This window comes from Lissotriton vulgaris, chromosome 2_1 (assembly GCF_964263255.1).
Source record: "Lissotriton vulgaris chromosome 2_1, aLisVul1.2, whole genome shotgun sequence".
NCBI classification, from domain to species: domain Eukaryota; kingdom Metazoa; phylum Chordata; class Amphibia; order Caudata; family Salamandridae; genus Lissotriton; species Lissotriton vulgaris.
In genome coordinates this window covers 1,070,913,870-1,070,936,550 of record NC_141687.1, presented here as the reverse complement: position 1 = coordinate 1,070,936,550, position 22,681 = coordinate 1,070,913,870, and the positions used below count along the sequence as shown (strand labels likewise).

At 49.7% G+C, this 22,681-nt stretch overlaps 1 protein-coding gene across 2 annotated transcripts in view; it reads right to left on the bottom strand.

Annotated features, from left to right (window-relative positions):
• The window catches only part of MCAM (melanoma cell adhesion molecule), a 281,496-nt gene that overhangs the window by 129,641 nt on the left and 129,174 nt on the right, over nt 1–22,681 (bottom strand). For both annotated transcript variants that reach the window (XM_086956758.1, XM_086956759.1), the window contains exons 2-4: nt 21,684–21,811; nt 19,941–20,160; nt 938–1,008 (exon numbers count right to left, since the gene is read on the bottom strand). In XM_086956758.1, the coding sequence (XP_086812884.1) occupies nt 938–1,008; nt 19,941–20,160; nt 21,684–21,811 (419 nt within the window). The remainder of the gene's footprint in view (nt 1–937; nt 1,009–19,940; nt 20,161–21,683; nt 21,812–22,681) is intronic.

The window sequence follows — 22,681 nt, the reverse complement described above, 5'->3', positions numbered from 1 at the left end:
TGCCCCTGCAGTTCTACAGGATCCCACCTCTGTTAGCTAGTGCCATTACAGTGCTACAGGATCCCACCGTTGTTAGCTTCCTCAGCAGTGTGGTACCATTAGCATTGCCCTTGCAGTGCTGTAGAATCCCACTGCTGTTAATTTCCTTCAGCAGTGCACCTGCAGTGCTATTGAATCCCCCAGTATTAGCTTCCCCTGGCAGTGTGGGCACCCTTCAGCAGTACATTTGCAGTGCTACAGAATTACACTGCCTTTAGCTTCCTCCAGCAGTGTGAGCTTCCCCCAGCAGTGCGCTTGCTGCGCTATAGAATCCCCCCAGTATTAACTTTCTCCTGCAGTGTGGGCTCCCTTCAGCAGTGCCCTTTGCAGTGCTACAGAATCCCAACACCTTCAGATTTCCCCAGCATTGTGAGCTTTCTCCAGCAGTGCTCTTGCAGTGCTGTAGAATCCCACCACTGTTAGCTTCCCTCAGCAGTGTGAGTGTCCTTCAGCAGTGCCCTTGCAGTGCTACAGATTCCCACCGCTGTATGTTTCCGCCAGCAGTGCACTTGCAGTGCTATAGAATCCCCCCAGTATTCCCTTTCTCATGCAGTGTGGGCTCCTTTCAGCAGTGCCCTTGCAGGGCTACAGAATCCCAACACCTTTAGCTTTCCGCAGCAGTGTGAGCTTTCTCCAGCAGTGCTCTTGCAGTGCTGTAGAATCCCACCGTTAGCTTCCTCCAGCAGTGTGAGCTTCCTTCAGCAGTGCACTTGCAGTGCTGTAGAATCCCACCACTGTTAGCATCCCTCAGCAGTGTGAGCTTCCTTCAGCAGTGCCAGGTCACTCAGTGTTACAAGACCCGTGTTTGCAGTGTGTGCATCCTCCAGCAGTGCCCAGTCAGCACTGTAGTTCCCAAGCAATGTGAGTTTTTTAACCAGTTTATCAAGTTACATTTTACCTTTTCGTCTGGTTCGTCTGTGACACGCATGCCAACAGTGTTTGGCTTTATCACAGGCTGCTCTGGAGATTCTGGAAAAAAACAGACAACTCAAGGTTACCTCAAGAACCAGATGATAGAGAGAGAGAGAGAGAGAGAGAGAGGGTAGGGCATGCATTACAGAAAGGGTGGTGAAAGGCAACAAGGCATGCCAGCTAAAAGCCAGCTAGAGGGAGGTAGTGACACAAGAGAAAACACCAAAAACAACAGAACCAAGAAGAAACAACATAAGCAGGGCTTTAAGTGGGTGGGCAGGGGGCTGTGGGGGGCTGAGCCCCCCAGTTTTTTTTGTGGGGGGGGGGGGGTCTCAAAAGGGGGCTCTATTTTCGGGCCTCAAAAGTCAAAGGTAAGGTGAGCAGATGTCCCGATTTTTTTTGGTGTTACTAGTGTGGGTAACATGTCTTGATAGTGAAATACTGCCAATTTCGTTTTCCACTATTGAAAGGCTATCTTGCCCATAGGTTAACATGTGGAATGCTGTGTGACATGTTTACCTGCATATCTTCCCATAACAGCAAGATAGACGTATGGAATCTAGTATCTCTGAACTCAGAATTTAATAACACATCCTTTAGTGAAGATGGTTTTTAAATTCTAGGTTTGGAAATCGTACTTTTAGAAAGTGGCTATTTTCCTGTTCATTTTCATGGACTCATTGTATGCCACATACAGCATGTCACCAAAAAACCAGAGAGCTAAATCTGTCCGCCAGCGAGCTATGTGTACAATTTCAGAAGGTAGGGAAAATGATTGGTACTAGATGGGTAATTTTAACAAAACAGGGTACCTCTGACACCATGAATCATGCTAAATTTTTGTAGGCAAGAGTCCCTTTTATTGCCCCGCATTTATTTTATAGTGACCTACAACCCTCAGGCCGGCCACAAATACTGTTGAGCACAGGCGCATGCAATACGGTGACGCAACAGCACAGCAATATCAATTAGCAAGTAGTCAGCAGTTACACTGTAGATCTCGTGCCATCGCGCCTCAGGAGTAATGAAGGTTAATTTTTAAAGTTTTCATAGCAACTAATAAAGTCCAACTATTTCGTTTTAATAAAAAATAGAAATATAAACGAAAGAAAAGAACAGGGTCCATGTAGACGTGAGATAGCAATGTCGACAAAGGCATACACAGCCCAGCAACTCAAAGGACAAACCCCCCCCAGGCGGCATGACGGCCAGAAAGCATGCAACAAGGATAATAGACCCATGGTCCCAACAGTTACCTACCGCCACCCGCCCGCCAGCAACATCGATACGGACCCAAGATAGAAGAAGGAAGAAATAAATTAAAAAGAAAAAACAAGGCACCATAGGAACAGAAAAGAAACGAAAACCCATCCCTCAACCCCCACCCTACACGCATGCGAAGGCTACGGCCTAACCCCCCCCCCAGCAGCGCGTCTGTCGCCCCATAAACCCGAAATATAGAATAGAGAGTAAGAGAGAGAGAAAGAAAAAGATATAATGTCACCTTAGATATAGGGAGCAAGAAAAGAGAAATCCAATCTAAAACTCCCACGAAATACCTAACCCCGGAGGAGGGCCATTATTTCCGAGTCCCGGACTCCACTACCCGCACAGGATCTACAACACGTCAACTATGTCAGAGCGAATATAAAAGTCATTGCCTCTAATGAGGAGGGATATCCCAGATAAAGCCCCTGCGTATGTCCAGTTAGTGTACCAATCCGAGTCCCTCCCAGCCGAACCGAAACCAATTCAGGACACCCACCAGCAACTATTATCCCCGGACCCCCAGCCCGCAAATAAATCCACCCCGTTAGGAAGGGACAAAAATCAGATACATCGTCCCCGCCGGCCGATCAGGTACACAGTCCGAGACCCCCATCAGCAACATTTACCCCCGGACCCCCAGCCCGCAAAAGAATCCACCCCGTTAAACAGGACCAGAAAAACGGACACAAAATTGCAGCCTGAAATGGATAAGGACCGTTGCAAGTAGCGCATACAGAGGCGCCAGGAAAGCGTCCTAGTTCAGGTCTCCGCCAGCCAAGTAGAGAAAGTCAGCGCAAAAGTAGGCAGTTCGGGGAACATAAACAAGAGGAGAGAGAACCAGTACGACTCAGGCAATTTGGCACATCAGGCAAATGCAGTTCCAATGGATGTAGCAGAAAAAACAGTCCAAGTCAAGTCCCACCAGCCAGTGTATAAAAAGCACTGATGAAGATCCCCTCAGCCCTGGCCAGATCTGGACCGTCTCTTCAAACATGGCCACCGGGGGAGGTCCGGTCCAAACAAAGGAGGAGAACAAAATGGCCACCACTAGTGAGGAAGAAGGAGGCAGAGACAAAATGGGCGCCTCCAGTCACTCGCTGAGCTGCAGACAAATAGGATAAACACCCCAAAACACAGAAATCGATATCCAATCCACCGCCTGGAAAAAAATTTCTGCGAGGCTGCAGGTTTAAAGGGGACCGATGTCAGCAAAGGCAAAGTTTGAAGCACTAACCTCTCCGTAGACAAAGTTTCAGTTCCCGACAGAAGGGGAACATTGTAGCGCCACTGAATCTGTTAGACTGCCGTTTGAAAGTATCACGGCAGATAGGGAAAGGCAACACCTCCCCGCACGCACTCTGCATCCCGGTGTCCCTCACAAAGACCGACAGAGGCAAGCCAATACAGTCCTGATAGTTGGTCGGTCTCCCCGGACCCGAGAGAAGGACATCATCGAGTCGCGCACCCATCTCACCAAAGAAGGCACGCCAGTCACGGCGGAGCTCAGCAAGTGCGGCCAGAACGGTCCCGTACGTCGGCTCCGAATGCAGACACTCCAGCTCCACAGCAGGAGATGGTGTACCAAGTGTAGCCTCCAGTTCGTCATTGGGCCGGGCGGCATAGTCATAGCGCAGGATAGCCCTCGCCATCACGGGGCAGGCAGCCGCCATTGCGCCCTCCCCGGGATGCGTACATGGAGAAGGGGGCAAGCGCGGTATCAAATAACCGCAAACCGGGTCGCCGTCGCGGACACAGCTCACGGCCCTGGAGCGCCCCACGGGGGATGTCATTGCCGCTCCGCCACTAAATAAAGGCAACCCCAGGGGTGACCAACAGAAAGCAGACTGTTGCCGGGCCAGCGACTATCGGCGGAGAGGAGGCAAACGGGGCGCTGAGCCAAGGCTTCGGCGGTCGTCTAATCATGCGACGATATCTCCGGCAGTACAGCACGCAGGGACCTCGGAAGCACACGGGCGGATTCAGCGCGGTCACAGCATCGCTCCACTGCCTGGTGTCCTATTTTTATTCTCTGTGTCAAGACTGTATGTAGTATAAGTCATGTCCACCTGTCCAGAGTTATGGTCCTTTAGTGTTGTCTGAAATGAACTCTATAGTTTATTTTCAGCAGGGGAGTTTATCTTATTTCAACTCAACCAGATGGAGAAAAGCCAACTTGTCTTCATGTAGATCTTTCTAGACCACTGGATTATGCCAACGCGTTTCGACCTTACAGTTGTGGGACCATCACATTAAATTCTCTCCAGGTCTTCATCAGGGCCACTTGAGTTAGAGCAAGAAGAAATTCGAGAACGAGACACAGGAAGACAACTGCAGTCCGTGCCAAAAAAGAACGCTCAGGACAGCTTTCCATTAGCGGGAATACAAAAGAAACCAGCTGCAGTAACACGGATCAATCTGGACTATCGAGAACACACAAACTATAAGAGAGAGGGTAGCAAAAGGAAAAAAGCTCAAGTTCTTTTGCTACAAAGACGACACCAAAATTTGTCCTATAACAACTTATACCAGCCCTGAGGAAGACCTGGAGAGAATTTAATGTGTTGGTCCCACAACTGTAAGGTCGAAACGCGTTGGCATAATCCAGTGGTCTTTATGGGGAAACAGAAATCCAGAAACTGTGTTCAGAGTTTCAGCTACCAGCAAGAGATACTATCCAAGCTTTTAGACTTTTCGAAGATTTTGGTGGAAAGAAAACCCCATAAGCATTAAAAAAGTTAGTAGTTTGCATGGAAACCCTGCCAGCAAGTAATGCAGATTGCGAGAGAGGTTTCAGTGCAATGAACTTAATTGCTAGTCCAACAGGGGCCTCTCTTCTTGTAGAGACCATTTCTTCATGCTTATGGGTAAAACTCAATGGTCCTCTATTTGAAACATTTGACGCAAAGCTGTATGTAAAGAGTTGGCTGGCAAAAGGTAGAAGGCCTACTGAAGAAAATTGTTGTGAGAAACCCCAGCAAAATAAACACAGTGAATATTTTCAAGGGTTTTGGGAAATCCTGCAATAGATTTCTAAGTAATGTAAATAATCTTCACGTTTTTTTTAAGTGTTTGGTATTTTACGGCTTATACTTAATAAATATACTTTTTTGCCTATTTTATTGTCCTTTGCTGGATGCGACTTCATGATTTTCTTAAGCACACAATGCTAGTTATCTTGAATTAGACTACACCCCTACTCGGGTAGGCCCCACCCCCTTAAGAAATTTGCCACGCCTTTTTTAGAGCACCCCCAGTTTTTTTCCCCACTTAAAGCTCTGAACATAAGGAAATCTAGTAATGGAGAAAAAAGGTACAAAGGGAGACAGAGAGGTCAGGGGCAAAGGAAGGGGGGAAAAGACTGCAATTGGTGGCATACTGAGAGGGAAGAAAGTAACGAGGGAAATAGAAGTAGGAATGGAGATGAATAGGAAGGAAAGAAGGAGAAGACGAGGGAAGAGAGGACATCAGTCAATAAGAACAGAAAAATTGCATGCGAGGTTAGAAGTGTAAACACTGCACACTATCTAAGGAAAAATAAATGATGGCTTTGTACAGTATAATGACGGGGAAATATGCATAACGTGACTGTAATCGAGGCATTCTCACGATTGTTTTTCTTTTAAATCTGTTTATTCGCATTTATGTACATTTAAGCAGCACAAATAGCGAAGAATAAAAGGATGATCTATCACAGCAATGCCCTCAAACAATCACTGAAACAAATTTGCAGCAGTTTGGTGTAGCACCTTGCCCCACAGAAGAAATGATCCACTTCCTAAATTTGTTAAAGTGAAATTAGCTACTTTGTAAGTGCTGTCTCTATTTTTTGGAAGCCTTTGCATTGTACAGCGAATTTTGACAATGCAATTTATGGCTATAGAACAACCTTGACAACCTCTCAGAAGCTGCCCCCATAGGCTATTCTCGAGTATGTCGTGTGCAGAAAGTTTGAGCAGCAGTTTTGGTTAAAAAAGTTAAATTTTCAACAATAATCCCCCAACTTCATTAATCTAGTCCTAATTCAAAGTGAAGGTTTGATAAAACCAACCTCATCTGAACTTTGAGAGAGGTAATTCTCCAGTGCTTTAAATGGGCAGGTTCTCATAGGTACTGAGTACCTGCGCTTCTTTAATTTTCAAGGGGGAAGTTTTTATTGTATTTTTATTTTACAAAACTTAGCATGGACTTCAAACAAGCATCAGGACAACATCATTACATATCACAGTAATCTGCAATAACTTGAATTATGAAAATCAGGCATTTGTATGATGGTAATATTCAGGATTACTCTAACAACAGGTTTGATCATGACAAAGTTCAACTGTGTATGCAGGGAAAGCCATATTTTACGACTGCTTACAACTGCAGTGAACAGAACTGGAAAGAAAGGAAGGAACCCTGCACTCGTTCAATGTGACAGAGGGAATGCCATGAGTTGCAGCCCCAAAGGGGGCGCAGCTGGGGTCCCATAGGCCATCCATATGTAGTGGTAGATCAGCAGCTACCACCCTGGACATGTATGATAGTGTGGGGTAGAGCGGGAAGGGGGATCAGCATGAATCTTCAAGGGGAGAGGTCTACATCCCAGGTATCAGAAATTGGATACTAACGGAGACCCTTTACCTCTTCCCTGAGCAGCGCCACACTCTCTGCCTGCACCCACGCCACCGCAGTTAAGGTTGCAATACTTTTAATGAGAGAGTACCAGCACTTCTCAGTGGCAATCAGGTGATCTGAGATGTTGAATATCTGCACTTTTATATTTCCATTTCAACCACGGATGCAGGGGAAAAAAACAACCAGAGGAACTCCTCTATACCTTGATTGATTGTTAAAATGCTAGACACCAGAAGTGCTAAGGTTAACACTCTCAAAGGTAGCTCACAGTGAATACCAACGACAAAACACCAAAATCTACCTGTTCATGAACACCAAGGGCCTACACTAGGACCAACCTACCAGTAAACACCAAGGCCAAGACTTAAAAATCCATATGGCTGTGCCAAGGCTAAAACACTCAAGCCCAGCTGTCAGTAAACTCTATAGACAAGACACCAGAAACTACTTGGAAATGAAAACCAAGGACAAACCACCTCCTGGTGAACTTCAAAGGCAAGGCATTAGAACCCATCTCAAACTGAACACTACGGACAAGACACAAGAACCTACCTGGCAGTTACTCAAGTACAAAAGAAAAGAACCTAGCTTCAAGTAAACACCATGGACAAGACATCAGAAACAATTTGGCAGAGAACTTTGAAGACAATGAATGAGATCTTGACAGGCAATGAAAACCAAGAAGACACCAGAACCCAGCTGGGAGTGAATATCACAAACGACACACCAGAAATCACCTAGCAGTGAAAGCCAATTATGAGACACCCGAATGCGCCTGATGCTGAATGTGAAAGACAAGGCACCAGAACGCATATAGCGCTGAATATCAACGACAAGATACGAACTGGCAGAAAACACCAAGGACATGACTCAATAACTCAATGGACAATAAACGAGAAGAACAAAACACCCAAAACCCACTTGCAGTGAACACTCACAACGTGATATTAGTCCACATGGCAGCAAACGCCACAGACATGCAATATAAAAACCACCTCAACAACAAAGACAAGATATCAGAGTCTATTTGGCAGCAAAGACAAAATACAGGACACCCAAAATCCCTGCCGTGGAAGAGCAAGGCCTAGTCAGCAAAACATACCTGGCCACGACCCCAAAGATAAGAAACTAGTAATCACTTGAAAATATCCCTCTCCCACTTTGGACTTGCTGACTCTCTTATCCGTACTTTGCCTCTCCTTCCATTTTTCTGTCATCAGCCAGCCGGTGTGGTCTGAGCATTTTGGGGATGATCATTCTATTTTCAAGGCTCCTCCCTCATTACATCATCCGTTGAGCAAGTTACTTACCTTCAGTAAGGCTTTTTGTGGTAGATACTCAATCCAGCTTCAGATTCCTCACCTTAGAATATCTCCCAGGCACCACAATGGATCTGGAGAAATATTCATAACAGTGCTCCTAGGCACGCAGTTCCACAATGGCTTCATACAACCAAGGAAGTGATGGAGCAGAGTTTCATTTAAACCCCACTTCTGTGTGATGACATACATTTGTTGTCCTTTCCTTTTCCACGTCCTCAGATGTGATGTGCTGCCTTATCCAGTGTTTCAAACAGTCTGTTGAACACTAACTTTGGACCTTTTTAGATATTAAAAGGAGGCCACTCCACAGAATGGGCAGGTGGGGGCTGTGAAGAATCGGCGACTAGATAGGAGTAGTTTCTGTCCTGTAACTCCAGTTCTGTAGTAGGGGTATCTCTGTTATAGTCATAATCTAGTGAATAGTCCCGCCCATGTGCGTGGACCCCGGCAATCAAAAATAATCTCTTAAATTGTCAAAATCATGCAGAAACTGCAAAGACACTTAAGAGAGAATTTAAAGACAAATAATGCAGCCTATATCCACAGGCTACACTGTCCAGTACTTCAACTAGAAATTCCACCAAAAATCACCACACACAGCCCAGCCTGCCAGTTTCTACCATAGAGAAACCTGCCTTCCCCAGTCCCAGACTCAGGAATGATAGAGAGGAAGGTAGGGACAGACAAGCCCCATAGGCTGCCATTATGTGGCTTAAATAGGATACTGTGCCTTTAAGAGAACTTTCCAGACTTCTCCCAGTATCCCAGAATGCATAGCAGGTCCAACTTACTTTCAGTTCTTTTTGAAGGCGTATAAAACGCCAGACCTGCAGCATTGTTCACATGAAGAATTCTCCACCAGGGAGGAGGGAGGGCGCTTATGACTATAACAGAGATACCCCTACTACAGAACTGGAGTTACAGGACAGAAACTACTCCTTCTGTAGTAGGGGATCTCTGTGTATAGTCATAATCTAGTGAATAGAATGGCAAGCCCATCCCCACAACTAAGCGGTGGTGGAGAATAAGTACATAATGCCACTATTGTGCGAACAAATTCCGCAGCGAAGCCTGTCCAACCTGAGCATCTGCCCTGGCGTCAGTGTCCAGGCAGTAATGCTTAGCAAAGGTATGAACCGACTTCCAAGTGGCTGCCTTGCAGATTTCAGCAATCGGCACGTTACGGAGCAGAGCCGTCGTGGCAGCTTTGCCCCTGGTGGAATGAGCCTTAGGCTTACCTCCTAAGGTCTTATTAGCTTTCTGATAACACAATTGTATGCAGGACACAATCCACCTAGAGATGGACTGCTTAGAGGTCGCAAGACCTGTCCTGACCGATCCATAATTGATAAACAACTGGTCAGACCTACGGATATCTTTGGTTTTATCCAGATAAAATTTCAACACCCTCCGAACATCCAGAGAATGGAGAGACCTCTCCGCTGGGGATGAAGGGTTCTGAAAGAACGTAGGTAAAGTTATAGTCTGGTTGACATGAAAGTCAGAAATAACCTTGGGAAGAAATTTAGGGTGAGTACGCATAACAACCTTAGCAGCATGAAATACAGTATAAGGTTCATTACAACACAACGCCTGAATTTCACTCACCCTGCGGGCCGATGTAATGGCCACGAGGAACGCCGCCTTCCAGGACAGGTGCTGCAACGAAGCCTTATGAATAGGTTCAAAAGGTTCCTTCATCAATCTGGACAGCACCACATTCAATTCCCATGAAGGCGAGGGAAGCCTGACAGGAGGGAATACTTTCTTCAATCCTTCCAGAAAATCTTTGATCACGGGGATCTGGAAAAAGGAAGTCTGTGAAGGGCATTTCCTGTAGGCAGTCAATGCAGCCAGATGAACCTTAATGGAATGCACATTAAGGCCAGACTGCGCCAAATGTAAAAGGTAAGGAAGGATGACATCTTCCTTACAGGTCGTAGGATCATGGTTCTTAGACTGGCACCAGATACAAAACCTCTTCCACTTGTAAGCGTATGAAGTCCGAGGGGAAGGTCTCTTGGACTCCTTCAGTATGTCCATGCAATCGTCGGGCAGATTCAGATGGCCATATTGCACTATCTCAGGAGCCATGCCGCCAAACTCAAAGACGAGAGGTTGGGGTGTAACATCCATCCCCCGAACTTCGTGAGAAGGTCCGGCCTGCACGGCAACCGGATGTGAGGAAGGAGAGACCGGTGAAGTAGGTCCGTGAACCACCACTGCCTGGGCCACTCCGGGGCGATGAGGATCATCCGAGCCCTGGACCGGGCTAGCTTGATGAGCACCGCCGGAATCAGGGGAATGGGAGGAAAGGCGTACAGAAAGCTGTTCGTCCAGTCGATCCATAACGCATTCCCCAGCGTCCCTTGCTGGAAGTACCTGGAGGCGAAGTCTCTGCACTTGCTGTTTTCGGCGGTGGCGAACAAATCTACGTCTGGAGTTCCCCACCTTGCGAAGACTTCTCCTAGTACTTCGTCGTTTATGACCCATTCGTGGTTTTCCTGAAGCAGTCTGCTCAGTGCGTCTGCCTGAACATTCTGCACACCTGGTAGATGGGTGGCCGTTATCGTCAGTCCTCTGGCCAGGAGCCAGTGCCAGATCGCTTGCGCCTCCTGCGACAGAGCGCGCGATCTCGAGCCCCCCTGCTTGTTGAGGTAATACATCGTGGTGGTATTGTCCGTCTGTACAAGCAGAGAGTTGGTCTGGAAGGACGGAAGAAAAGCCTTCAGCGCCAAGTGAACAGCCCTGAGTTCCAGGAAATTGATGTGATACGTGGCCTCCATCGGTGACCACGTGCCTTGAATCTGTAGAGTCCCGGAGTGCGCTCCCCATCCCAGAAGAGACGCATCCGTCACGACAGTCTGTGAGGGAATGTCCTTGTGAAAGGGAACCCCTCTGAGGAGATTCTCCGCCGAACACCACCACTTCAGGGACTGAAGAGCATGCAGCGACAGGCGAATCTTGTCGTCCCAAGATCCTTTCCTCTGATCCCACTGATCTTCCAAGCACTCCTGCAGCGGTCTCATGTGCAGCCGTGCGTGCGGCGTCAGGAAGATACAAGAGGCCATCGATCCCAGTAGAGAAGACACCGTCCTCACTGTTGTAGATGGAGTCGTCATAAGAGCCTGAGCCTTCCGAAGGAGTGATAATCGTCGCTCTTCCGAAGGAGACACGCTTGCTGACAGCGTATTGATGGAGGCTCCCAAGTACTGTATGCATTGGACCGGAGTCGGGACAGACTTGGCCATGTTGATGTGCAACCCCAGCTTGTTCAAGAGAACGCACGTCTTCTGGAAGTGTGCTCGCGCTTCCGAGAAGGAGGATGCCTTGATCAGCCAATCGTCCAAGTACGGGTAGACGAACACCTTGTTCTTCCTCAGGTGTGCCGCTACCACCGCCATGCACTTCGAGAATGTCCTTGGCGCAGACTTCAGTCCGAATGGGAGTACTGTGTATTGATAGTGATTGGTGCCGACTTGGAACCGCAGGAACTTCCTGTGTTTGTGTGCAATGGGCACATGGAAGTAAGCATCCTGTAGGTCTATAGCGCAAAGCCAGTCTCCCTGTTGCAACTGAGGGTAGATCTGGTGCAACGACAGCATGCGGAACTTTTCTCTGCGAATCCACTTGTTTGCCTGTCGCAAATCCAGAATGGGCCTGAACTCGTTCTTGTCCTTCTTGCGAACCAGAAAGAACCGGGAGTACAGACCTCTTCCTCTCTGAGACAGAGGTACGTCCTCTATCGCCCTTTTCCTCAACAGGATATCTGCCTCCGCCTGAAGCTCGCGCAGCTGAAACTGCGAGCTGACCGGGGGAATCGCTGGAGGAGGGCAGGTGAACCGAAGACTGTATCCATTGCAAACAATATTCAGCACCCACTTGTCCTGAGTAATTTTTCTCCACTCTGCCAGAAAAAGTTGGATGCTTCCCCCTACCGGAGTGGGTAACGGATCCGGGGGAAGTAAGTTCCTAGGGCCTAGGCCCTGCCTGGCCCTTGGGCGCCGAAGCCGACTGCTGGCCTCCTCTGCCCTTCTGCCGCTTCTGGAACGGCTTACGGAAAGGCTGCTGCTGCTGCGAGTGCCCCGAAGCCTGTCCCCGGCCTCGGCCTTGCCCTCCGAACCGCCGTTGGAACGGGCGGTACTGCTTCTTGGTTTCCTTGGGCTTTTCCAGGCCCACCGCCGTCAGTGTTTCGGCCTCCGCCTTCATGCGGGCCATTTCATCATCTGCGTGCTTCCCGAAGAGGGTCTCCCCGGAAAACGGCAGATTGGCCACCCTCTGCTGCGCGTCCGGTTTCAGGGACGTCAGCCGGAGCCAGGCGTGGCGCCGTTGGTTGATCCCGTGGCAGAACCCGTGAGCAGCCAACAGGGAAGAGTCCGCCGCCGCGCTGATTATCTGGTTGGCCACCAGCATCCCCTCACTCAGGACCTCCATGAAGTCTTCACGCTGCTCCCGAGGTAGATGCTCCGCAAAGCGCTCGAGGGAGTCCCAGAGGGCGCGGTCGTAACGCCCCAACAGAGCCGTGGCACTCGCCGCTTTCATGGATGTCGCGGAAGTCCCACAGATTTTACGCCCCGCCGAGTCCATCCACCTAGACTCCTTGTCCGGGGGAACCGTGGAGGTCGGGGTGGTGGAGTGCTGCTTGCGGGCCGCCGTGACGATGACGGAGTCAGGCGGAGGCTCAGCTCTCAAGAAGGCCGGATCCGAGTCGGGAGCCCGGTATTTCTTCAGTAGTCTGGACGGGGCCGCTCTCGTCACAGCCGGGGTGAGAAACAGCGCCATAGCCGGTTCTTCCAAGCCCGGCACCAAGGGCAGGAGGGGACGAGACATGTGCCTCTGATGTAGAGTCTCGAAAATGACGGACGTCTTCGGAGTAGGCACTGTCAGTGTAATGCCTAGCTTCGCCGCGCCCCTCAACAGGACGTCTTGAAAGGCAACCAGGTCATCTATCGGGGACACCCTGGTGTCCGGCGACCCCGACAGCGTAGGTGAATAGTCCCTGGTCCCAGACGATCTCGTGCGGGAGCGAGATTCGCGCCTCCTATGGCGGTGTCTCGACCTCGTGGAAGATCTGCGCCTAGAGCGAGAACGAGACCTGCCAGCCCTAGGGCGCTCCTTCGGTTTGCGAGGAGGGGTCTTCCGTGGCTTCTCACGGGGACTCTTTGGATCCTCCCGGGGCTTCGGTTTCGGGGTCCCCTTGGGAGGAACAGGCAGTGACGGCAGTGAAGCGGACCTCGGCGGAGGCACCACCGGCCGTGGGGCGGGCCCATGCGGTGGGACCGGAGGTGGAGCAGGATCCTCCGTAGGAAGTGGTGGCACGGGCGGAGGGTCCTCCTTCGGTACGGGTGGAGGAGGAGGAGTCCCGGGCCGAGATGGAGTGTACACTTCCGAGTACACCGAGCCCGGTGAACCTTTAGGGGACGGGTGCGGAGATCCATCCCCATCCGCAGGCGACCTCTTCCTCTTGCGTCCACTGGAAGTGGCGTGACTCCTGGGGCTAGAGCCCCCTCTGCGTCGTTTGGGAGAGGGAGACCTACTCCTCGACGCTGACCGCTGTCTGCTGGACGCAGAACGACGCTTTTCCGGCGTCGAACGGCGCTTCCTGGACTCCGGCGTCGAACGTCGTCCCCTCGACGTCGACCCTCTCATCCTCGGCGTCGAACGTCGACTCCTCGACGTCGATCCCCTCTTGCGCGACCTCTCACGTCGTCCTCTCGACGTCGGGCGGTCCGCCCTCGGCGTCGATCGCCGCCGTCGTCTTGATGTTCCCGACGTCGAGGAGCCCCTCGACGTCGATCGGTGGTGTCGCCTCGACGACGACCGACGGTGTCGCCTCGACGGCGAGCGTCGGTGCCGCTTCGACGGCGAGCGCCGATGCACGTCCCTGCGCCTTCGGCGTCGGTATGAGGACCTCGACGTCGACGAAGACGATGACGTCGACGGCGGCTTCGACGTCGGCTTCTCCTTCGCCGTCGAGTCGTCGCGCCGTCTCGACCCGGAGCCACGGGGAGCACGCCGTCGTCATCCCTCTCGACGCCGCCGTCGAAGCCTTCGACGTCGACGGAGAATGGGATCGTTGGCTGGACTTCCTGCCCCCGGGGAGCCCCCCAGGGGCCTCAGCAGAGGCAGAGGGATCCCTCCCAGGCTGCCCAGACCCACCTGCAGCACGTTGGCGCCTATCCTCCAGGCCAGCCAGCCTGATCTTCAACCTGTCCCTGAGTGTCCTAGCAGAAAGTTGCTGGCAGATCACACACTCCTCAGGGCCATGATCCTCTGGAAGGCACACGATGCAGACATCATGGGGGTCGCTTTTGGCCTTCTTCCTCTCACATGCTGGGCACTTAACAAAAAGGCCAGGCATTTCGGAGCCCCAAAACGCCTAAAAAACAGCACAAGGGTGAGAAGAGAACACCAAGCAGTAATCACAGCACTTTTAAAAGTCAAAAAGTGCAAAAACGAATTCAATAAACCCTTAAAAAAGGGAGAGCTCAATGCCAGGGTCCTGTAAGCAGGAGCCGGAAAAAAGAACTGAAAGTAAGTTGGACCTGCTATGCATTCTGGGATACTGGGAGAAGTCTGGAAAGTTCTCTTAAAGGCACAGTATCCTATTTAAGCCACATAATGGCAGCCTATGGGGCTTGTCTGTCCCTACCTTCCTCTCTATCATTCCTGAGTCTGGGACTGGGGGAGGCAGGTTTCTCTATGGTAGAAACTGGCAGGCTGGGCTGTGTGTGGTGATTTTTGGTGGAGTTTCTAGTTGAAGTACTGGACAGTGTAGCCTGTGGATATAGGCTGCATTATTTGTCTTTAAATTCTCTCTTAAGTGTCTTTGCAGTTTCTGCATGATTTTGACAACTTAAGAGATTATTTTTGATTGCCGGGGTCCACGCACATGGGCGGGACTATTCACTAGATTATGACTATACACAGAGATCCCCTACTACAGAAGGAGTATTTACCCGAGTGTTGGTAAAGGTAAGTAACTTGTCCTTTAAATGGAAACTTCTAACCACAGATTATTTACCTTATAATAAATACTAATGGAGTACCTCCCCACGGTGGAGGGTCTGTGGAGTGGGCTCAGGCCACTGCAAGTCCTTGCTGGGTTAAAGACAACACAAATAAATGAGAATCCAGCAGGTTTGCCCGCGAAAGGATCAGGGTCTCAGGCACCCCATCAGGTTACAAATTAGTCCCAGTGCACTGCATAAATGGATGTCGTGGAGGGGGTGTCTGGTGGCAAGAATGACATCCATCTCTTCAGTGGCAAGTCAAATGCAGTCAATTGCCCCTACTCACTTTACACGAATGGGGTGTACATTACATAGATTTGGGTAGAGGACCCCGCCCTGTTGCTGAGACAGGAGATCCTTGCAGAGTTGCTGCCTGATTGGATGTCATATGCTCAAGCCTAAGAATTCTGGGCCCTACACTCTCTTCGCCCAATGAACGTAGGGTTGCACAAAGCTAAGAGGACAAGAAGCCTCGGAGCCACCCTCACCATGATCCAAGCTTGAAGCATCTGAATCACATACAAATTTCCTGGACTCACTGCTGTGGAGGAAAATTCTTGAACTCCACTGTTTTAATGATTACCCCAATGGATTAAAGCGTTCTGCAAAGGATTCTGGTGGGACTTTGGCTTGTTTTTGGTAAAACCCCAACATTTCAAAAGTTCTGCCATCGTCCAGAGGTGGTCCTGGAATGACTTTGATGAGCCCAACTTCAGCAGCCAGTCATCGAGCAGGAGGATGGATAGATGCTCCTCAGAAATTTTATATTGGACAGGAAGGACAGAAAAGGGGGGCATAGCCTTTTTGAACAATGTGCAAGACCTATCTGTCAGATGTGATGGATCGTCAAACAAGGAAGAACATTTTGGATTGTGCTTTCCACTGGTTGGGCATGCGCCACTAAGGGCCGGCTAAAGTGGTTTGTTGGGCATTGTAGCAGGGGAGGAGGAGATGGAAGCCCTAAGGTAGCCCACACATTACCTACCAGATGCACAGCTCTGGTCTTAAAAGGTCTGGGCTTGGAGCCTCACCGGTTTGTCTCTGCATATACGCCAGCCCTCTGGAATAGCCCCTACCTGCTTTGAACTGGTGTCTAAATCAAAGCATGTACATCACCGGAGGACACTGTGGATCATATGAAGGCATGTTTATGAAGGGTAAGAATGGAGCCAACCATCCTGCCAAGGTACCCAGACTTGCTTGGAAATTATACTTAGCAGGATCCTTCCCAAGTATCTTCGGCGGTAGCAAGGCACTAAAGTTCTTCAGGGACTGCCGGCAAGATCTCAAGTGTCTCAAGGGGTATGTGTATGCCAGCCCAACAGACAGACTGCGTTTTGTAGATGGGAGTGCCAGACTAGTGGAAGAAAGCACTGTTTTGGCATAGGCATCAATCCTTTTGGTTTGTCTATCCAAAGAAGTAGTTGAAAACTATTTTGGATTCACAGTACTGGTTGAGGCCTATACAATAGGAATGTCTTGAGTGGGGTGCTTGGCATATAACTTCCGTCAAAACATTTGTTCTCGTCTCAATGGAGGGCATCTGTAATTCTAAAATGTGGCTGTCCTCCAACCCACCTCTGAAAATGAGGAACTTTCTTCCATTGGCAGCCTATGCTGTGAGTCAAGCTCTCTGTCATGGGAGGTAACAAGTCCACTGACATTTTATAAGTTCAGGTATAAGGCATCATTCGTGGTGTGCGGATGCTCGCCTCCAGACCATCATCAGTATTCTAGGATTGCACCCTTCTCTGACACAGAATCAGAGTCAAAAAGATAATGGAGCCTCTGTTGATAGTTCTTATGCAGTAGATGTACAAGACAGGATTAGAATCATGGCGCATGACAACAGACTGTGCCTGTGACCTCGCAGCACAACATTGATCAAGCTCGGTCAAACATCGGTTCAAGATCCTACACGAGTGTCGTTGCTGGTGACCTCGATAGAATGTGACTGACATTTCAACATCTTTGAGCCTTCTCTTCCAAGTCAAAGTGCCAGGATGGGAATGAGTCCTACTTCTCCTTTTTATGATTTCATTCGGACTAGAGGACTTTGAGTGGAAAATGGAGCAGACGCGGGGGCGGCAATGTGACTTGGACGATGCCCATGGCTTGGAGCGGAAGCGGGATCTGCGTGAGGACAGCAACATCTTTTTGTGTTCAGTGACATACAACTTTGCCTCCCGGTCTCAAACCACCTTTGAGTGCATTAAAGTGCATTTGTCACACAACTTTGAGTCATGTCCTGGGCCCAGGTACTAAAGGTACACCTAGACTGGATCTGTGACCAAAATGTGCTTCCTGCAGTCATGGCATGATTTGAATCCTGTTCCTTTCAGTGGCGACATAGTTTCCTGGCACACTGTAAAAAAGTTTGAAATCGGCAGAGCAACACAGAACAAATGGCACTGATATCACAGTCAAGGGGTGGTGCTTATATACAGCTCCGCTCTGTCCGTTCCAGGGTGGTATGGAACCGATGTCCAGCCCCACAATGCCACCGAGGGTGCACAAGAGTACTAAAAAATTCTCCAGACCCAGCCTGGCAGCTGGGGGATATTCTAAGTGGAGGAACCTGGGTTAGATATATCCATCAGGAGTCCTATTTTCAGCTCCACAGCACTTTAGAATAGTCTCGGGGTTACATTAAGCAGTTTTCAAGCAGCCAGCATAACGTAAGAAAAAAATTGAGGAAGGAAATTCAAGATGACAGACAAAAAGAAAGATACAACAAATGAAAGAAAAAAGACTGAAGGGGGGGTAATATAGAACGTCTGAGAAAGATTGGAATGTGTCAGGAAAAAAAGAAGACAATAGGACTGCTTATAAGTAGTCTAGAACCAGTACATAACTGAGTACTTACATTAACAAACCAGAAAGGCCTCTCTACAGAAACTAAGGTAGTAATGTTCCTTATGTGGGGATTGTTGTAGTTGCAGCTGCATATAAGCTTCCTCCTTTCAGTGGTGATCAGGGTGAGCTATTGGGCCCAGTATTAAGAGCTTCCCTCACCATTCCCATGTCTACACTGCAGACCCTCAGCAGTCTGAGCTTCCTGAAGCTTGTGATCTGCTACTGCACTAGCACCAGCAGTGCGAGCTGCCTCCAGCTGTGTTTCGACAACCCTATAATCCTTTATCAGGGTGATCTTCCTCCTGCTGTGCTCTGAAAGACCTAGCACCCCCTATCAGTAGGAGCTGTGCACTGCCAATGAAAAGCCCCCCAACTACATGAGCTTGCTCCTGCTGCCCTACAGTCCCTTAGCTGCGAGAGCTTCCTCCTGCAGTGCCCTGTCAGTGCTTTACTCCCCCACCAGTGTGAGCTTCTTCCTGCAGTGCCATGTCAGTGCTTTACTCCCCCACCAGTGTGAGTTTCCTCCTGCAGTGCCCTGTCAGTGCTTTATTCCCCCACCAGTGAGTTCCGGCCTGCAGTGCCCTGTCAGTGCTTTACTGCCCCACCAGTGTGAGCTTCTTCCTGCAGTGCCCTGTCAGTGCTTTACTCCCCCACCATTGTGAGCTTCTTCCTGCAGTGCCCTGTCAGTGCTTTACTCCCCCACCATTGTGAGCTTCTTCCTGCAGTGCCCTGTCAGTGCTTTACTCCCCCACCACTGTGAGCTTCTTCCTGCAGTGCCCTGTCAGTGCTTTACTCCCCCACCAGTGTGAGCTTCTTCCTGCAGTGCCCTGTCAGTGCTTTACTCCCCCACCATTGTGAGCTTCTTCCTGCAGTGCCCTGTCAGTGCTTTACTTCCCCCACCAGTGTGAGCTTCTTCCTTCAGTGCCCTGTCAGTGCTTTACTTCCCCCACCAGTGTGAGCTTCTTCCTGCAGTGTCCTGTCAGTGCTTTACTTCCCCACCAGTGTGAGTTTCCTCCTGCAGTGCCCTGTCAGTGCGTTACTCCCCCACCAGTGTGAGCTTCTTCCTGCAGTGCCCTGTCAGTGCTTTACTCCCCCACCAGTGTGAGCTTCTTCCTGCAGTGCCCGGTCAGTGCTTTACTCCCCCACCAGTGTGAGCTTCTTCCTGCAGTGTCCTGCCAGTGCTTTACTCCCCCACCAGCGTGAGCTTCTTCCTGCAGTGTCCTGTCAGTGCTTTACTCCCCCACCAGTGTGAGCTTCTTCCTGCAGTGCCCTGTCAGTGCTTTACTCCCCCACCAGTGTGAGCTTCTTCCTGCAGTGCCCTGTCAGTGCTTTACTCCCCCACCAGTGTGAGCTTCTTCCTGCAGTGCCCTGTCAGTGCACTCCCCCACCAGTGTGAGCTTCTTCCTGCAGTGTCCTGTCAGTGCTTTACTTCCCCCACCAGTGTGAGCTTCTTCCTGCAGTGTCCTGTCAGTGCTTTACTCCCCCAACAGTGTGAGCTTCTTCCTGCAGTGTCCTGCCAGTGCTTTACTACCCCACCAGTGTGAGCTTCCTCCTGCAGTGCCCTGTCAGTGCTTTACTCCCCCACCAGTGTGAGCTTCTTCCTGCAGTGTCCTGCCAGTGCTTTACTACCCCACCAGTGTGAGCTTCCTCCTGCAGTGCCCTGCCAAACCAACAGCCCCCCCAGCAATGTGAACTTTCTCCAGCAGTGCCCACGCTGTTTACAACCAAGGACTGTTAGACATCACAATTCAGTGTCTATGATAAGAGTTATATGTGTATACGAACTGTTTGTTGGGCCTTTTTAGCATGACATCAAACTGTTAATAAACCGAAACTTAAACAGTGTCTTGGACAGTGGACCTGGCACGCACTGTAGACCTGGGACCCCATGAAATGTCCTCAGGAAACTTACTGAACACCCGCAGCTCAGTCCGGCCCTCTGCAAAGCCAACCACGCCAGCGCCAATCTGGCAGACGAAGGTCCGCTCGTCTTGTACGGTCACCTCGCGGATGACCAACGTGAAGTTTGGTAGGACCGTGATTCGATCCTTATACTCAGTGTCCAGTATGGATGTGCTGTCAGGACCCATGTCTGGGCCCATGTAGGAGATCTTCGTGCGTCCATTTTTCTCCTGCAGAGACAAAAATAAGGAAGTCTGTTGCCTTCCAGGGGGCACTTTCTAAATTCTGTATCTTTTACTGGAGCCCCTCACAGCTCACCTCCTGTCCAATGCCCCCCCCCTTCATCATTGCCCATTCTTCTCACATACACCAGAGGCCAATGGCTTTCCGAAAACTTAGGGCGATTCCCTGAAAATCCCTATCAACCTTGGTCACCAACCTACAAGAGACACTACTTGGTAATAATACGGGATTACGGACTCCCACACATGCCGCCTACTCTACAACAGGGCACCAATCACACCCAAGCCGGTATTAGAAGCGCAGCCAAAAATCAAATATTCAGGTTTAGTAACATACACTTGTATTTACCTGCTCAAAGCTGCAATTTTAAAATATAGCCACCCACAACAATTTAACTTTAACTCAGAATACCCACTTTATAAAGTGTAGCAAACTAGTGATGCCTGGTTTTGTTGTTTGCTGACTAGAAAGCTTAAAGCTAACTGGTTCAATTAACGACAATAATATGAGCAACAGATAAATCTGGATGCCCAGTAGGCTCTTTAGTTCTAAAAAACAGCGATACAATTTCCGTCAGCTACTTGACCCATTGACCAATTCTTCCGTATTTGGCCGAATGTTTGACTCACACTTTTCCATGTTCAATATTCATGGCTGACTCTTCAATGATTGGTTAAATTACTCACCAATTTCTCTGTATTTAACTGAAGGCCTTACCTACCACGTGGAGTCTGGTAAGCTTCTTTTAGGCACTATTCGGTGCCGGGCACAATACATTAGCACACTCTGCAGCCCTCATTTGTTGCAGTTTTCATGCCACTTTCCACTCAGCATTGGGCATGCCCCAGGTCTGTGATGTTTCTTCCCAGTCCTCACACAGAGCCCGTCCCTCTACCACTTCTCGTTCAGCGCCCACGGACTTAGAAGGGCTGCGAAACCCTTCCGTCCGACCAATTAAGTCCTGGCACGGATTCGCTGGCAGTTATTTTCTGCCCTCTACTAGCCCACTGTTCTTAGTAAGACAAGTGGCTGTAGTTTTATGCCCTTTCCTCCCTCTCAGTCTTTGCATCGATCTAGTGATAGAGGTTTTCTACCCCATATCTTCACCAGTTTTTCTATCCCATATCTTCACCTATCCCACAGTACTTACACAAGCCAGTGGCAGTAGTTTTGTGACCTTTCCCTGAGGCTCCTTCTGCCCACACTCACTCAGAATAAGTCGAAGTAGTTGTCTGCCCTTTTTGTCTGTGCCAATCTCACAGAATTTACTCTGACCAGTGCTAGTCATTTTCTGCCTCTTTCCTATGGGCTTTTCCCTCACTACTCTACATAAATCTAATGGCAGTATTTTCCTGCCAATGCCCTTCACCTGCCCCACACACAGCCCAGTGGCAGTAGTTTTCTACCCCTCCCCTCCACGTGTCCAAGAGTACTTACATAGACCAGTGGCAGTAGTATTTCACCCCTCCCCTCCACATTTCTTCTGCCCCCACACACTCCCTTTACTTACATAGAACCAGTGTTGGTACGTGTAGTTGGATGGCTCCGAGATGTTGAAACTGCAGTCGAGGCGGGCAGTGCCTCCTTCCTTCACCTCCACCTCATCTGGCACTGAGATCAAAACCTTGCCAGTCACACCTGGGCAACCACAGAGAGAAAAGGATGTCAACAGAAGCAGGGCAGGCGTGTCAGAGGGAGACAAGTGAGCAGAGGAGGCGGGGACATAGAGGATGGAAAAGAGGGGCAGATCCATCAGGAGGGGTGACTGTGGACATAGCGTGTGTGGAAATAGGTGAGTGAGGACATAGCGTGTGTGGAGATAGGTGACTGAAGACTGCGCGTGTGGAGATAGGTGACTGAGGACATAGCATGTGTGGAGATAGGTGACTGAGGAAATAGCATGTGTGGAGATAGGTGACTGAGGACATAGCGTGTGTGGAGCTAGGGATAGGTGACTGAGGATGTAGCGTGTGTGGAGATAGGTGACTGAGGATGTAGCGTGTGTGGAGATTGGTGAGTAAGTACATAGCACGTGTGGAGATAGGTGACTGAGGAAATAGCGTGTGTGGAGATAGGTGACTGAGGACATAGCGTGTGTGGAGATAGGTGAATGAGGACATAGCATGTGTGGAGATAGGTGACTGAGGATGTAGCGTGTGTGGAGATAGGTTAGTGAGGACATAGCGTGTGTGGAGATAGGTGACTGAGGATGTAGCGTGTGTGGAGATAGGTTAGTGAGGACATAGCGTGTGTGGAGATAGGTGACTGAGGACATAGCGTGTGTGGAGATAGGTGACTGAGGATGTAGCGTGTGTGGAGATAGGTGACTGAGGATGTAGCGTGTGTGGAGATAGGTGAGTAAGTACATAGCATGTGTGGAGATGTGTGCACTGACGGTGTGGTTGTGTGTGTGAGGTTGTGTGTGTGTGGTTGTGTGTGTGGTTGTCTGTGTGGTTGTGTGTGTGGTTGTGTGTGTGGTGGTGTGTGGTTGTGTGTGTGGTTGTATGT